This window comes from Primulina huaijiensis, chromosome 1, assembly GCF_012295235.1.
Source record: "Primulina huaijiensis isolate GDHJ02 chromosome 1, ASM1229523v2, whole genome shotgun sequence".
NCBI lineage: Eukaryota > Viridiplantae > Streptophyta > Magnoliopsida > Lamiales > Gesneriaceae > Primulina > Primulina huaijiensis.
Window position 1 is genome coordinate 23752539 of NC_133306.1, and position 18039 is coordinate 23770577.

Sequence of the window (18039 nt, forward strand, 5' to 3'; positions counted from 1 at the left end):
AATGCACAGCAATAGCACTTGAGTTTTTTTGTGGGAGAATATAAAAAGTTTCTCTCTTCTAAAACTAATGAAACCATAAGAAAATACATCTAATTAATCGAGTAGGTTTTAAAATGTATGAAGTTTACAGATTGAAGAACACAAGGTTCCATAATGTGACCTTGTTTGAGTTCATCTGTCAGTGTACGATGACAACGAAAATGAAATGGTTATGATCACTTGTTAATGTACGATGAAAAAGTAAAAAAGAAATGGATTGGATCATACATATATTCCCTTCAATATCTACTGTCGATATCATTTCACTACTATTGAAATATTATGTATAAGCAACCAAGACTTGCATAAACTTATTTAGGTTAAACTATCCATGCATTATTCTCCAAGAAAACAAATATGAAACAAGAAACAAATGACATTGCTTGTAATGGATAACTGCTTTAAATGCAAGTTAAAAATCGACAGAATCTGAATCTGCAAAATATAATGTTTAACATGAAACTTACTCCTTTAAGATAGAAACATGCAGATTATCGTCTCGAGTTAAGATTTATTCAATGATACCGAATTATCGTTCCAAAAACAGAGTGCTAAGTTCCCATCCGCTTGAGAAATTTAGTAAGCCTGGAGTGCTTCGCAGCCCACTGCTCAGCCAGTTTATGCTCTTTTGCCTCTGCTTCCCTTCTCAATCCCGCTAATTGTTCTTTGTATTCGGCTTCAATCCGATCCAAACAAGCCCTTTGCTCCTCCCTAAGAGCACTCACTTTTGCTTCTATATCCTCCATTTTCTCTTTCCTTCGTCTAGCCTTTTCCGATTCCAACTGAAGTTCAACCCTCTTCAGTCTCCATTCGGCTTCTTTTTTATGAGCAACCCAAGATTGCTGCCCTTCTTCCAATTCTTTGCAGCATTCCATAAGTTCAGAAAGTAGTGGATTCTCTCCAACTAGAGGATTAAACCCATGACATGCGAAAGTACTGATTGAACTGTGTGATCCATTATCTGGTATTGCATCAGGCTGAGACCATGGAGAAAGGCTTAAATTCACAGATGGTGGCCTAATTGTCTGGGTCGAGCTGAAACTAGATAGCCATGGAGGAAGCACTGGTGGTGTTGGAGTGGGAGGGTGGTCAGTATGGAGAAATCTGCCGTTTGAAGTGGTCATTGTAGATTCTTGAGGTGTCAAGATGAAGTTTTGCAAGTTTCGCTAAGTGGTCTGGAAATATATATTTAACCTTATTTTCCCTCTACAATCAATTCTATGCAAGACTATGTTACACTCAGGTAGATATGTCCTTACTCCCTTCTTAGTCCATGGTTCTTTTTAAGCAGGACTCATCGTCCCCGAATTAGAAACCGATTCATATGGACCAAAAAAACTCCTCACAGTTATCTGATAACACGTTGAATATCAGCAAACGATGAGAAAAGGTACAAAACAAGCATCACAATTTATAAACATTTTCCAGCCACATTGATTGTACAAGAGAAGTTCTTGGACCACGAAATAATTCGGTTAGAATTCACGTAACCAGAAAGCTCTGATGTGGTCTAACAAACTAATGGAGCAAGGTAAAAGGGCATCACAAAAACATCAAAAACAAGAGGTCAACAAAACCATGACAAATTTCATATATACTAAGAAAGTATCATCAAAAGGGTGGCTTTTAATCAATAGCTAAGCCACTTTTAGACCAAATGTCAAAACAAGAGTAGTACTTTGGTAAATTTTAACTTTTTAGGGATCAAGCATAACTTCCATGCTGAGGAGTTCCCTTTTTATTTATGGAAGTCGTGGGATCATAAAAATATAAAATATATTACATAACTAAGAATAAAACTAGATTTAGTGTTCAAATACTCAACCCAAAATTGCCAATTTTCTCCTTTTCTCCTCCATGAACCGTAAACAAAAAACAAAAATATCAAGTCTGCATAAAAAAAATATTAATCAAGAAATGAATCTTATAGTGAAGCAACATTGCATCATATTTGCAAACAACTTAAGGGTATACAAAACATGGTACCGCAACGAAAACAAGAAAAGGTAAAATTTCTGGAGTGGCGTTTGAAGTGAAGCAAAGCAAAGCGAATACAATCCTCTACTCAAGATGTTCACACATTTTTTAAATCTTTTATGTTTTTATCCAAAGAAAAAATAAATTAAATTAAAATAAAAACTTAAAAAGAACCCAAGAAAACATAGGCACAAAGCTATTAGAACTGAGAAAAACGGATCAAATTTGCAGAGAGAAAAAAAACTATAGCTTACGTAAATTATGTTCAAGAAACCAGCGAATTTTATCCGAATCCCGTTTCCAATTTTCTCATATTAATTAACAAATATACCTGTTATCTGAAATCGCTACCAAGGCTCAGCAAAGAAAGGGGATAAAGAAAAGCAGCTCTGTGTATGAGTATGACTCTTCAGAATTGATAGAACTGTTTTAAGTATATTATTTGGTTATTTATTTATTTTGAAAATTCTTTTATTGTTAAATAAACAAAACGTAACGAATATAGTAAAGCTAATTTACGGAAAATTTTTATGTTCTGTACATGTTTGGATTCAGTTGATTTTATAATTTGCTGGTTTAAATTTTTGAAAAATAAATCTGTTGGGTCGATAAATCAGAGGATATTATTATTGATTTTGTGCTTCAGTAATATCAATTAATTTAAGAGTGCAATCTTATTCTTTTAGTGGAGTAGAATAAGATTAATAAATTATTTTGATTAATCATGAGTTGATTGGATCAAATTAATTTATTGGAGCTTGATTTAATTGAATCAGACCAGGTCCCTTTGGTGGCTCTAATATAAATTCGGATAAATTATATGAGTTATAATTTATTGTATATGTGGGATAAATTTATCTGGACTATTATATTGCATGGAAGTTTATCATCTAAATCTTCTAGATATGATATAATATATTCTGTCCATTTAAATTTATATTTTAAAAGATATCATCATTATCTTTTACGTTACAAGATATCACAAATTATTATATATATGTGTGATATTGTAACATGTGACCACACACAATCCTACGTTTAGAGTTTGAGAGAACACCAGAGAAGACTTGGAGGTTTGGAGCGTAGATCCAGTGCAGAGAAAAATCGAAAACACGCTTCAAAGGTAATCTCTAATTTCTGTGTGTTGTAATTAATTAATTCGTGTTAAATACGTAGAACAATCGATCCTGTGAAAAAAGAGATGATTGAAATCACAAGAAGTTAATTTTTGTGATCCGATCTTCTTGATCTTGGCTAACAAAATCTAGCTTGATTGTATCAATTTTTATGAAAAACTATGAAGAATTTAATATTTTTAATTTTAATCTACAAAATAATATATTTCTCTACTTTACTTTTTAAAATTAATTTCCATCTGTTTTTCCATTCCTTTTATCTATTTGACATTCAATTTTTTTTTTCCTTTTGTTTTGAAATATTACATAATTTTATTGTTTAATAACTTTAAGTATCCAAATATTGTTTTCCATGCTCATATATATGTATCAACAAATAAAGTATTTATATTCATAAAAAATAAAAGATCCAATTTTTACATGCAAATTTAATTAAATGCAAAAATTTAAACCCTGACCTCCAAGATCTTAAGTTGGGTTAAATGTAAATGGCTGAAAATAATATTGAGATGAGTGATATATGAGAAGTTCTTGTACATCAAGTTGTTGATGTTATGTCGTTTGATCTGGTTGGCTAGGTCAACCGTAAAAGAGTGACATTAGATCTTAACGGGTAAATTCCGTCTTTGATGGGAACAAGGCCGGAGGTAAATAAATGATAATACTGATTTTTAAAAGATATGAGATAGCACCAGCAGATAGACATACATCTTCCCGAACTCATGAGTCTAACAGTACAATCTATTAGTACTCAAATATGGGCATTATGTGTTGCCAGAATTATAAGGAAATAAAGTCATGTATTAGCTAATAAGTATATATTTTGACATAGTGATAAGCGCTTGGTCCTAACAGTTGGTATGAGAACAATGTCACGAGTTGAAATATTACAAGAAACATATTTCTATACTTACTAGGAGAATGTTGGATTACGTGTGAATGTGTGAGAATAGTAATAAGATGAGTAATCTTCTGGGAAGTTCTCATACGTCGAGCTGCTAATGTAGCGCCGTTTGATTTGCTTGGCTAGGTAAACCGTAAAAGAGTGACGTCTGATCTTAAAGGATAAGGAAATAAAAATACGTTTTAACTAACAACTATATATTTTGATTTAATGATAAGAGCTTGATCGTAACATCTTAGCATCTATCGCCATCGTCTCATAATATCACTGCATATATAGTAAGGTTGTATTCCATTACCGCCTTTACCAACGTCACCTTGCTAAATTTCCCATTTTTCCAAAAACTGAGTATATAATATTTATTTCGAAATATTTTTTTGAGAAAGAATAAAATCTTAAACATTCATGTGACAGCCGATATTAATTATTTTAATACATATTTTTTTGAAGAATAATAAAATTCCCACATAACACATATGCAAGGTATAAGTTTTGTATACGCATTGTTGTATGTTATTTATTTCAACTACATTTAAAATAAGTAACGTTGCGCCATGTTTATGATACAACGACAAAGCATCAGAAAAATAACACGAGAGTCACATGTTCAAATTTATGTTATGGTCAAAAGTTAAATGAAAGTTAACTCTAAATATATATAAGTGATGTCATATGATTAGTGGGGAAAATTCTATATACATTGGTTATAAAATAAGACACATATTGAAAAATTCATATGATAATATAACATAGATTTGAATGTTTATATAATCATTGAAGAAAATAAAGAACATACCAAAGAGAAACAAAGCCAGAGTATATTAATTTGTGTTTTAAAAAACTTAATAACATATATATATATAAATAGAATATAAATAAATAAATAAAAGTGGGTCATGGCATTAAATGGGGTGGAGGTGTTAATCTGTGGGGAGGCCTGTAGTTCGCGTTTCACGGTACAAGGAGACGAATTTGATAAAGACAAGTCTTGTACTCAGTATTCTCAGTGATACGTTACATCTGCTTTTTATTATTTATTAAATTTTAAAAATTATTTGGAAAATTTAAGAATTACTGCGCAATAAATTTCAATCGTTGAGATATTTAATAAAAATTTCATGAACCGGATGTCACTTTTTAAAAATAATTTTTTTTAATTAAAAGTATACTACTTATCAAGATTTTGCCAAAATTTCCATTGGAAAAATAAACATAAATTTGTCATGTTTTAACTTTATCATTACATAGTCAGATTTTCGAGTGAGTCTATGTTACACCGAAAGTATGTATATTTGTATAAGATGATCATGAACAATGATATCACTGTAAAATAAAAAAATATTGACGGACTCCATATTTTTTGTTTTAAAATGAGATCATCGACATAATCTGTCGATCATATTATACAAAACAAAAATCGAGATTAGATATTTCAGTGTAGCATAAACTTCACCCATATTGTTAATAGCTCCCTAATTAAAATACAGACTTTGTTTCAAAGCTAGAGGTGCAGCCTAATTACCACATTAACGTCCATTTTTCACATCTTGATGGACAATTTGATAATTTTGCTTTACCTAATTCATTTAAATTGTGTCGATATTTATTTAGCAAATATATATAGCTTCTGATCGGATTTTCAATTTTAAGAAAATCATTAATTTGTTTTTTTACTTCTAAAATATATTTAATCATCATAAATACTTACCCTCTTCCCAAAGTTGTACTCTCTTATATTTAAATTATAATTATAATTGTATTAATATTAAAATAAACGAGTAAAGTAGAAATAAAGTCAGACTGGCAAGATCTTATAGGGATCTGCGTGGGGGACCGGGGTCGGGTTAATAAATTGGATCCTCCATTTTAACCTCAATTCTTATCCCTCACCCAAACTGGTCAGGTTATAAGCGAGCATGATCGATCACTCCTCAGTTTTAGTATGTTTTTTTTATTTGTTTTGCAATTATAATTATTTTCTCACACAAATGTTGATGTGGCATCGAATATTGTTGAATGAATAAATTATCCGCTATAAAAAATGGATAAATTATATTTCTATCTTATTTTGTATTTGGGACATTTGGGCTTCAATTTCACATTAAACTGCTTCCAGGCCCATGTAGCTAGTTGGAATTGGGCTTAAGTTGTGCTAACCCTCCTACTGGGATCGATGGTCAGGATCTAAACATATGGGCCAACCAAGGTCAATTTTGCTAACTCTCACGCTAATCAAAGAATATTCTTATAAATTTTACGTCTACCAACATAGACTTCTGTTGATTCACTCCAGTCCCTAGAAATTTGCACACACACATTTGATATTACGGGAAATTGGTCTTCAGTCCCCAGCCGTCGTTTTTTTTTGTGTTCAGTCCCTGGGTACTTTTTTAGTACCATATTTCCACATGAAGTGTACAACATTTCCACATGAAGTGTACCACAATTTGTATGACATAGTACCACAATTTTGTGGGTAGGGAGTGAACCCAAAGAAATGTTTTGATTGGTGATTTTTCACCAACTTCCCCTTGATATTACGCAAACATATAATTTTTGTCATCCTCTATTTTTTTATATATATAAAAAAAGAATTGGTCATACTCTTACTAGTTCATGTTTAAAATACCTCGTAATAGTTTGTTTTATACATTCGATGTATGTTTAAATAACTTTCGAGGGTAAAAATCAAAGTATAATTAATAACACTAATTCTCGAATTTCATCGAATTCTAGCTATCAAGACTTGAAGCTTCAAGCTCACGGCGTAAAGTCGAGTTAGTTCAGAGGCGTCGTATAAATAAAAAAATCATGAACAAACAAAGTCAACGAATTGGAGCACGAAATGCCAACAAATCTTTCATTTTTCACCTTGGTATAGATCTAGGGATGTTATCAATCATCTATGGTCGTCATTTATTAGAGATTAATTCTTCCAAAAAAGCTAGGTAGAAGATTTAGAATTATGTCTCTTAATAATGTATTTGCATGACTCATGGGGATTGAGAGGGAAAAAAAAAAGAAAAAAAGAAGCCATATGGATGGTTATCTCATTTAATTTAGTGGACCACAATGTTTGCATAACTATAGGAAATGACAATTGTTGAAAATGTAGTTTGGGATTAATCGATTTTTTTGGGCACCCAAACACGTGTCCATCGGTGGATTCAGTTACAAAATTTATAAATTATATTATATATAGTAATATATGAAATGTTGTACGAATACATATTGGTAGTTGAATCGAACTGAATTCATGACTACTGATCAAATGTTCATTTAATCTATCAACTCATACGAGTAGGTGAAGTTATTTTTTTGAAATGATGATTATTTGATTCAAGTTCTTTTCGTATTTTTTTAAAAAAAATTAAAGATACTTCTTTTTATCTCGTAGCCATGATCCATAAATGGACATGGAGTCGTCCATAATTTGTGTAGAGAACGTCATTTATGGCATTAAACGATCGACATCAAGTTTTAAAGAGGCAAAGGCGTAATAAAATGTAGGTGCGTATTCTGTCAAATTAATTAAACCAACAAATTTTTATTAATATATATGTAATCATTAATAAATGCCTATTTATAGCCAAAAATAAAAAATAAAAAATTGAGTTGTCTCTATCAAAAAAAGAAAGAAAAGTTTGAGTTGTCCATTTCCGACAATGCCATAAATTCCGTGTTTAAATTTGCATTTGCTAATATGGTTCTTAAAAACTAATGTGAAAATATAAAATCCAAATGTTTACACTATAATATTTTTGGGAAATTATTTTTAAAGAAAAAATTAATTTTATATTTAAATTATATATTGGAATAAATATTATCCACGCTCATAATAAACATAATAAGAGATTATATGTAATCAATTTTTGACTTTCTATGCATCATAACTAGCAGCCAAATAAACTTATTTCAAGCTAGCACAACAAGGTGTGCTATGCACATGATGGAGAGAGTTTCATATTAAATTTATTTACTATATTTTAATATATGTGGTTTAATAATTTGAATTATATAAAAAATCCTTGCTAAATAAAAATAAAAATTAACGATCGATTAATTAATTATTAATATAAATTAAAATAGATGAGAGGGAGAAAAATAATAATTTGCAAAGGTTATCCATGTGAACATACCTTAAATTCCATTTATTATCACAAAATGGACAAATATTCCGACCTTACCTCGAATTTGTACTCCATTGAAAAGACAAGAAGCAGGTCAATCTTCAATACCGCAGAGGAGGTCTAAAAAAGGCTTCTTTGCATGTGACCCCATTACGAGGAAGGAGAGTTTGGTTGAATCAAATTTTATAACCATTTACTCAGCTACACTTCATCCTTCTGTGATGTTTCTCCTCGAAAAATCTCATCTTTTTGTAGTTTTTTTTGGCCATTTTGTAATCAAGAATATCTGGTTTAAACTTTGAAGAGAGATTTAGTGAGCTTGGCGGCTAACACCTAACTTTTAGAGAGAAATCGAGAAAAACCAAGGGGTTCAGATTAGATCCAGGCTGCCTCTTGCTTGAGTTAATTTGAGCATGTAATAAAAGATATGAAATCTTGTGCTTGATTTGGGATTTGAGACTTCTTTTTTCGTGACCTGTTTCTTTGAGCTACCACAAGAATTTGGGATTTTTTCTTGTTTTTGTTTTGGTTTTTTGCCTTTTGGAGATTTATTTGGAGCTCAGATGGGGATTTGCTTTAGCAACCAGATAAAGGCCGAGAGCCCTTTTCACACTGGTACAGGTATATTTTGAATCATCTTCTCTTGTTTTTAGTTTCTTGATTTATATGAGGGAAATAATCGTTTGTTTCATCTGAGAAAACGAGGCCTTAGTTGAAATTCATTTTATTTTTCTTGAAACTGGTGATGCTTTCTTTATTTTTATCATGATGAATATGAGGATTCTCCCCCCCGGTAGATATTGTGGATTTGTTTGTTTGTATTTCGTGACTTAAATAGATTTTGTTGTCTTAATTTTGTAAATTTATCATCATGTATTCTATAGATTTGTTTATACCATACATAATTTTCTCTTTTTCGCTGATCAATAGTTGTTAATTGTTTGTAGGCGGGTCTACCACTAATTTGAAATGAACTATGACATTTTCAAGTCTCCCTTGTTTTGAGAATGTATTAGACAACAAAAATTTCTATCTGGTTTGTAAATTGCAGTTTCATTAGTTATCCTTAATTTTAACCTATTGGAACTTATGAAGGTGTGAATTCTTCGAAAATGGCCAGTGGAGATGGGACAGGGTTGAGTAATTCAAGTAGCAAAGCTTCATCTGCATCAGGACAGCAGACACCTCGAAGTGAGGGGGAGATATTACAATCTTCGAATTTGAAAAGCTTCACATTCAATGATCTTAAGGCTGCCACTAGAAATTTTCGACCCGATAGTGTATTAGGGGAAGGGGGTTTTGGTTCGGTTTTCAAGGGATGGATAGATGAGCAGTCCTTTGCAGCATCGAGGGCTGGCTCTGGTATTGTGATAGCTGTTAAGAGGCTCAACCAAGAAGGGTGGCAGGGACACAAGGAATGGCTGGTATGTAATGATTGTTGCTTGTTAATGTTTTAGAATTTTTTTGGGCTTTAACCGATCTTTTCAAAAAACCCAATTGTAGTAGTAGAAATATATTGTGGAAAAACACAGCACAATGCATTAGGTATGTGTGATTCGGCTGTAAAAACCTACATTCACGGCATAATGCCTAGAGTGCTAAAATTCTTATCAACTTTCTTTCTTCTGATTACAGTTATCAACAATCACCTCTTTATGTAAGTGAAAAAGCATTAGGGCAAATATAATGTGAATCTTTCTGACAACTAAATCATAGCAAATATATGTTGTAATCTTAATCGCGTCAAATTTGATTCCAGGATATGTTTGTCGATTCTAACATAAAGGTGATTCTAACATAAAGGTTTTAACTGTTTCTTGTTATCATTAATGCTGATAGTTAAAGAACTCCTATAATTGGGAAGATATGTTGATGTATGCTTAATATTTCTTTTTGTACGAGTGAGCCCTACTTTTGGATGCAAGTTGACATGTTTGTAGTTAGACCAGTGACTTCTTGTCACTAATCCATTTTTTTAACATTTTATTGATATTTTTCTTTCGGATTAACAGGCAGAAATCAACTATCTCGGGCAGCTCCGACATCCTAATCTTGTGAAATTAATTGGTTTTTGTTCCGAGGACGAACAAAAGCTTTTGGTATATGAGTTCATGCCAAAGGGTAGCATGGAGAATCACTTATTCAGGAGTGAGTTTCACATATTCGAATAGGATCATACTAAAAATCTTTGTGAATTTCACTTCTTGTGATTGGAAAATAATGTTTATTTTTGAATTATTAGCAAATTGAAAATATATTGATAGAACGTTATTATGTCAAACTAGGAGGTTCTTATTTCCAGCCACTTTCCTGGACCCTAAGAATGAAAATTGCTCTTGGTGCTGCAAGAGGACTCGCCTTTCTTCATGGTGCTGAGACACAAGTGATATATAGGGACTTCAAAACCTCTAATATCCTGCTTGATTCGGTATGCATTTTCAATTGTTGTGTCTGTTATATAATTGTGAATTGGCAGTTCAATGTTTGAATACTGCAATGTATATCCTTGAGACAACAGATCGCTTAGTGTGTTGTGCTGCTTGTTTTTCCATTCCATAATTTGTAGAACTACAACGCGAAACTTTCTGATTTTGGGTTGGCGAGAGACGGCCCAACTGGAGATAAGAGTCATGTATCTACACGAGTAATGGGAACTTTTGGATATGCTGCTCCAGAGTATCTTTCCACAGGTATAGATGGCATGCCAACTCGAGGTTCCTATTTTCATTGATCTAGGAACAAATTTCTTTGAACTTTTTTGATACACTTTCTCCGAAATAACCAATTTTTTTTGTTGTTAAGGTCATTTGACTGCAAAGAGTGACGTATACAGCTTCGGTGTGGTACTTTTAGAAATTTTATCTGGTAAGAAAGCCATAGACAAGAATCGTCCGTCAGGTGAACACAATTTAGTTGAGTGGGCGAAACCGTACCTCACCAACAAGCGTAGGATATTTCATGTCATTGACACCCGTCTTGAAGGGCAATATTCTATGGGACGAACCATGAAGGTAGCTAAACTTGCACTCCAGTGCCTGAGCATGGATGCAAGATCTAGGCCGAACATGGACAATGTGGTAACCGAGTTAGAGCAACTACAGGACTCGAAGGACACTACAAAAACTGAGCAAAGGGATAACCGGAGTAATAAACCAAGCCAACCGCATGGTGAACACAAGTCTGGTAGGACCAACGTTAAAGAAAAACATTCGCCAATGGCTTATCCAAGACCGGCCCTTCACACATAAATCTTCTTCAGCTTAAAGGCGATATTAGCAAGAACCTGTACGTGATATGTATCCATATATGTGAAGCTTTGTATAGTTTTGTTTTCATGGTCATGCTTCTTTTTGCACTCTTTAAGATTTATGAGCACCTAGCTTTTCCTGTTTGAGGATTTTGTTGTAGACCAGGAAATGTTTCATTTGTTATAATAAATATTCAATCGTGTAACTAATACGATCTGTTAATTATTGGAAAATATGAACCAAACCTACAAATCTATTTATAAAATAAATTAGCTCCGATGGGGTACTTTAGAAGTTGGTTAAATTGACCGAAGCTTGATATTAATAAAACAAGCACCAACTCCATTTTGCTTGCCCATTTAACAAAGCAAAAGAAACATCACTAGTTAGATCTTTTCAAGGATTATGATGTTTAGGAGCACAAGTCACGACCTCACAACAAAAAAATAAGATATGAGGATAGAAAAGTTGTTTCATTGGGTGATATGTTACTGCCTTTCTACACTCTTTTAACTCTATTATTGCATAGATTAAAGAAGGCGAGTCAGCCTAATTTGACTTTATGAAACCAAAACGGTTGAGAAAAAAAAAGATTGGAATCAAGAAATTAATGGCACCCAATAGTAAAGTGGGGTTAGTTATGAATTAATAAATCTTCCACTAATTGCAATCATGCTGCTGAATCTATAACACAATAGTTTTAAAAAATAGATGAAACACAAACAACGTAGGGCCCGTAAAAGAGAAGTAACAAAGGGTATCCCTTAGTCATAAATTTCGTGGCTTTATTAATTGCACATAAATTTCATGACGCTTTGGCTCATTGAATATTACAATAAATACAGTTTTTATGATACAATAAAACACAAGCCGTCTTAGCTCAGCTGGTAGAGCGCGTGGCTTTTAACCACGTGGTCGTGGGTTCGATTCCCACAGACGGCGTCTTTATTAATCATATGATTTTTATGGCTTTTGTTAATAAATCCTTTTTTTTTTTTTTTTTTTTTTTTTTTTTTTTTTTTTATGGTTTTTTTTTGGTTTATTTTTTTTTTACTTTCTTTTTTTTTTTTTTTTTTTTATTATTTTTTTATTTTTTTTTTTTTTTGGTTTTTTTTAATAATTCCTTTTTTTTTTTTTTTTTTTTTAATTTTGCCTGAGACTTCCTCAAATATTCGCGTTAACTATTCACGAAGTATTGTGCGGTAAATCATAAATGCCACCCCATCAGCCAATCTTTTTTTTTTTAAAAAAAAATTTATGTGACCAGTAAAATTATTTCTCACAGTTTCCCACCAAATACGAGTGATTGATTGTTAATAAATCCATTTTCGATTCTAACTTTTTTTTCCTTATTGTTTGGTATTCTTATAAGTTTAAATCTCGATTCATTTTCACTGTAAAACCTTACGCATATTCAATGGAGATTTACTTCCAAATTCGATTTGATTTCACGTCTAGCATTCGTGATTAACAGTACAATCTCTTAAAAAAATACATCCCACACGGTTCATAGTGGCGCACATTTATTTACTACCATTCAATCGCAACATTAATACTTTCGAATCCAAAATAAGGTATTCCCACCAAAACGCACCACAAGAGACACTGATAACAGTGTTTTAGGAACATTACATAATTTCAAGTTAAACCAAAAAGTGAATAATTAATAGACTATATAAAGGGGATTTGAAGATGAAGAAGAACTGCAAAATGTAGCACCATTTGATTTACTAATCAAAGGGATTCCTAATCACAAATGGCACAATATCTTCAAGCAGGCCTTGTCGGCCCATTAATTCTTCTTCAACTGGGTCAATTGTTGTGCCTGGACCGACAATTTCATGGGCCTTAATTTGGGCTTCAGATATGGGCCTCTGGCGCTTTTTTGTGGTTTGGAAGGAAAATGGGAAATCAAGGTGGACGTGAAGGCCTTCATAGGTGACGATAAGGGTATCCGGGTCCTCCATGGACTGCTCCACTCTCTTTTTCGCATTGCATCTCGGTTTCCCACACCGGTAATAGCTTCTGCATATAATTTCGTTTATCTTAGACACAGCTTGACTTGTGAGATAAATTGATAGGAAAAAAAATAATAAATTGAAAAAACTTGAGTACATTTTTATATAAACCACCTGGGATTGGGGCTATTCTTGATGGATTTCTGGCCGTATTTCCTCCATTTATATCCATCATCAGAGATTGCATTTTCATGATTCTTGATTCTCAAACTATACTTCTTTTTTCTATTATAACCACACTTACTTATGCCACCGAGTGCCGAAATTCTGCGTACAAATCAAGTAAACTTGCACGATCAAATAATATGAGCTCGAACATAATAAAATTAGTATTTTTATAAAAAAAAACCAACATAATATTGAACCTGCGTGTTTCTGATCTATCTTCACGTTGAAAGCTATGGCTTCCATAGTTCATGTCCGATAAAGAACTCTCCACATCTTCAATCGTCGGGGACACGAGACGAGAATCAATTGAAGGGAAGTGATTTGTTTCCATTGTACGATCATCATTACTGGACAGGAAAAAGAATGGGGACTCATTGTCCAGAAGTTCATTTACTAGCTCATCTTCAGATCCTTCTGCTAATTTTATTAGTTTATCCATTCAGAATGATACTTTGAGCTTTATCGCGTATAGTAAATAAAGCAACTATCCAACTATCCCTTTTGCATTTGCAAGTTCATATATATATATATATATATATATTGTGCTGAATAAATTTAAGTTAAGGTGTCGGGTGTATTCAATTTTGTTGTGACGTGAAAATTATGTGTGCGCCTTTTACTTATGAAATAAATGGAAAATTTAACTAGTTTTGTTCGTGTTACAAGATTGACTTCTTTCATTAAATTTCAAAAGTCTAGGTTCACTCACTGACTAACTGCATTGTCTTTATTGTTTTCTTCCCAGGAATTCAAAGTCAAGATTGCATATTAGTCAAGGGACTGTTGCATAAAATAATATACTAATATTGGATGTACTGTTAAACAAAACATATATATATTGTTGTACATTTGTAAAACATATCATATTTTTTGAGTGGCATACGGTATTTTTTTTTTTTTTAAAGAGTAGGATATAGTGTAAAGTTATTTAATATCTTGTTTTTATCATGTGTATAGTATATTGTATTTTCAGAGAATTGTTTTTTTTTTAAAAAATAACTTGTCATGAAGAATAAAACTAAATTATATCAAATTTTGCTCGTTGATCCACTCCCTCTTATTCAATAATATATAATGTAATGTGAGAATATAGTATACACGAACTAAATGCCAATATAGATTCATAATTGTAACTAGAATATGTATATTAAAAATTGAAGATGTAATTTAAATATTTGAAACGGTAAAAGAGCTCAATCACTATGTTTTAATCAATATCATGATATCAGTAGCATTTATTGTTTCTCAACTTACAATCTCATTTCCAAAAATTTCATTTATTACAATATGTGATAATCGAACACGTGACATTAACTTTGATATCAATTATATGATCGAGGTTCCCGCGCACATCGAATTTTTTAACCGTACATCAGTCAAAGCACCACGTTTCGACAACTCTCTCATCTAGGGAAATAAACATCACTTAACAATTTAATATAATTCAACTCTTGCAATTTATATATTTCTGAAATGATCAGAAACAAATGGTTGACTGAATGAATTTGAGGTCGCTTCCAACGTAGGGTATGCTTGTTTTGTATTCATGTTAGGTTGACTAATTGCATAACTCCGAAGAAAATTAAATCCAGCACTTAATGAACGGTTGGCCGTCGACACCTACACTAATTAGGCCGTCTGATAGTAGATAAGGCAAAAGGAGTCAAACCCCGAAAAGAGTCAAGGGATGCTGACACGTGGGAGATGGCGGCTGCAGGATCCCCGCACGTGAGGAAGGCAAAATTATTGGAGGATCGGAGTTTATGTAGCATCGCACGAGAACAAAACCAATTAACAGTAGGGTTTCATAAAGACTTTGATTATGGATTTTATATCTGTAAGTGGTGCGTGTATTATATATATATAAAAACAAGAGAAGCTCGAGAATCGACTCGCGAACTTTTCATCACATGCAAAAGATCGAATTCGATACCAATCAAATTCAAGAAGATAGATTTTGATTCATTTTGTGCCTCGTGTTGAGAGTGCGACTTGATCAATTAGAAGGCATGACTCGCGATACCTTCTTGGCTTGTATACATAATGGTAATGAATTTGAGCCTATTAATGTTACATGTTTTAGGTTTATGATATCTAATCATACTACAATTTATTGCATACCTTATGAATGATTTCCTATTTTTCAAAGAAAAAAATAAATTGTTTTACTGATATTATAAGAAAACTAAAGTTGTGTTTGGATGGATAGATTTCAAATGTATTTGTGTTGTTTAGAGAATTAAAATCATAAACTTCAAATTATTTCTTAATGTTAATTAGGATGTATTTCAAGTTCACTTAATAATAATGTCATTTGAAATTCATTCTACTTTATCTTGCTAAATAATGTGGAGTAGATTTTACACAGTCAACTTTCTTTCTTATATTATAAATATTTTTATTTAGTTAACGTGATCGAACACATTTAGGCTGCGTTTGGTAGCCTTGATTAGGTGTGTTTACGTTTTTTAAATCCACCTAATCCCATGTTTGGTAGGATTTTTATTTAACCAAGTAAATCCCTCTTATAAATAATTAGGTTATATTAACTGAGATAAAATAATCACTCCTCACCCCTTATGATTATTTATCCAACTCTTAATCCATCCTATTTTTTCAATTTTATCATTCTTCTATATCTAAACTCCCCGACCACCGACCACCCCCGGCCGACCACCCCCGCCGCCGACCCCGACCGTCGTCGGCCGCCACCGCCGACCACCCCCACGGCCGCCCGCCGCCGCCGCCCGCCGACCATCACCGCACTGCCAGCCGATCGCCGTCACAATAGTGGAAGGACAATTTAATCAATTCATCAAAAGATTTTAAATTATCCCATTCTTAACAATCATACCAAACATAATATTATTTTATCATTATATATTATATTTCTACTTCAATCATTTTCTTTATCATTTATCTCTTAATCATTTTATAATTTTATCCTCCAACTAAACGCAGCCTTAATGTATTAGTAAAACTATTGTATTTACGAATATATAGAAATGGCTAGAGTTTTCTTACAAATGAAATACTGAATGAATGTTACACACGTTAAGAGCCGGAAAATAACATTTTTGGTTCATTAACTTGTCTTAGATAATATGAATTTGAACATCATTTGCAGAAAATATTTGTAAAGTATGGTAAGAATATAGATAGTACCTCAATAGCATCTGTCAGCCATTCATTTGCTGAGGAAAGAACACATTTTATTCGGTTGTTATGACGTCGAGTAGATGCTTTGTGATGGAAAAATTTTGTATTTCTATCCTCATTTGCCAGCCACTCTGCCATTTGAACGCTGTTTCCATTAGTATTCTTCCAAGACCAATAGGTGATCATGTTGTTTCTTCATATGACGAAGAGTTTGCAAAGTATCATCATTGACAATATCAATGTTCATTTGAGAGATCTTTGTCTGAAGATTTCGGATCTCTTTTGATAAGTTGGCCAAAAGTATTAGTACCCATATTTGCGTATGTTGACAACATTATGTTAATTTTTCCAGGAAAGTGTTTGTGGAGATTGCTGATGCATGAGCATTTTTGGTCCAAAATTTTACCGTTTAAATTTGTCATCTATTCGCCAAAAAGGTTTAAAACGAAATGAGTGGCTATGATAGTTAGAAAACGAGTCATCGATTGTTGGTGGATGAAGATAAAAGCTTAAGCATTATGTGATCCGAGCCAGAATAATCCAAATGAATTACTCGAGCTTTCGGAAACATTTATTTACTATGTAAAGTTACTAGAATTCTATCCAAGCGTTCCTGGATATTGGATGAAGACCGATGCTTTTTTGTCCATGTGAAATTAGGGCCTTCGGAACCCAATTCCTTCAGACAACACTGATCCAGTAACTCTCCAAGTTAAATTTGTCATTGAATTGTTGCAGCGTTCGGAGCATAATTTCTTTTCAGAAATATGGACTATTTCATTAAAATCTCCTTCTATGACCCAAGGAAATGAAAACATGGAGTGAAGACGACGAATCAGCGCCCAAGAAACATGTCGAAGACCTCTAATTGGGTGACCATAAAACCCCGTAAAACGCCATTTGTTGATATGTTGCAATGGTGGATCACTGTCATCAATGACCATATCAATATTAGAAGGCATTCCATCCTCTAACTTGGAAGTGCATTTGTGACCAACCAAATCCATTGTAGGTACTGGTTCAGTAGGCTGTGGAGCATAAGTAAATATAATAGAAGTTCCTGATCAACTAGAGGCTTCATCAAAGATAGCTGGTTGCACAGAGATATGGGAGGAACGTAAGAGAGGAGCCGAAAAAAATACATGTTCCAACTTTGTTGTCAATAAGGACGCCAATGTCCGAAATCATGCCCAAGGAAGGAATGTTTGATGCTTGTACCCAGAATTGAGTATTGGAAAAAAGGGCCGAGATCACTCATAG

The 18039-nt window shown here is 32.8% G+C and overlaps 3 protein-coding genes and 1 non-coding gene across 7 annotated transcripts; 2 read left to right on the forward strand and 2 right to left on the reverse strand.

The window, feature by feature from the left end:
• Positions 1 to 397: 397 nt before the first annotated feature.
• LOC140986533 (transcription factor AS1-like) lies at positions 398 to 2526 on the reverse strand. Of its 3 annotated transcripts, none has more exons than XM_073454824.1 (2): positions 2348 to 2526; positions 398 to 1391 (listed from the first exon to the last, which is right to left on the reverse strand). In XM_073454824.1, the coding sequence occupies exon 2, from the start codon at positions 1161 to 1163 to the stop codon at positions 591 to 593; it is 573 nt and encodes a 190-aa protein (XP_073310925.1). In that variant the 5' UTR covers positions 1164 to 1391; positions 2348 to 2526; the 3' UTR covers positions 398 to 590. The 3 variants fall into 3 exon arrangements, with proteins under 3 accessions (XP_073310925.1, XP_073310936.1, XP_073310931.1); XM_073454835.1 differs by having other exon boundaries at positions 398 to 1380; positions 2261 to 2428; XM_073454830.1 differs by having other exon boundaries at positions 2271 to 2427.
• Positions 2527 to 8233: 5707 nt separating this feature from the next.
• LOC140986551 (probable serine/threonine-protein kinase PBL11) lies at positions 8234 to 11593 on the forward strand. Of its 2 annotated transcripts, none has more exons than XM_073454853.1 (6): positions 8234 to 8801; positions 9282 to 9610; positions 10199 to 10334; positions 10472 to 10614; positions 10753 to 10876; positions 10989 to 11593. In XM_073454853.1, exons 1-6 carry the CDS (start codon positions 8750 to 8752, stop codon positions 11432 to 11434), a joined length of 1230 nt encoding a protein of 409 aa, XP_073310954.1. In that variant the 5' UTR covers positions 8234 to 8749; the 3' UTR covers positions 11435 to 11593. The 2 variants fall into 2 exon arrangements, with proteins under 2 accessions (XP_073310954.1, XP_073310949.1); XM_073454848.1 differs by having other exon boundaries at positions 8237 to 8807.
• Positions 11594 to 12303: 710 nt separating this feature from the next.
• Positions 12304 to 12376, forward strand: TRNAK-UUU (transfer RNA lysine (anticodon UUU)). The gene has a single exon. It is a non-coding gene; the product is annotated as a tRNA-Lys (tRNA).
• A 585-nt stretch (positions 12377 to 12961) lies between these two features.
• LOC140986565 (probable WRKY transcription factor 49) lies at positions 12962 to 14158 on the reverse strand. Its single transcript, XM_073454864.1, has 3 exons — positions 13818 to 14158; positions 13567 to 13719; positions 12962 to 13459 (listed from the first exon to the last, which is right to left on the reverse strand). Exons 1-3 carry the CDS (start codon positions 14057 to 14059, stop codon positions 13165 to 13167), a joined length of 690 nt encoding a protein of 229 aa, XP_073310965.1. The 5' UTR covers positions 14060 to 14158; the 3' UTR covers positions 12962 to 13164.
• Positions 14159 to 18039: the final 3881 nt, after the last annotated feature.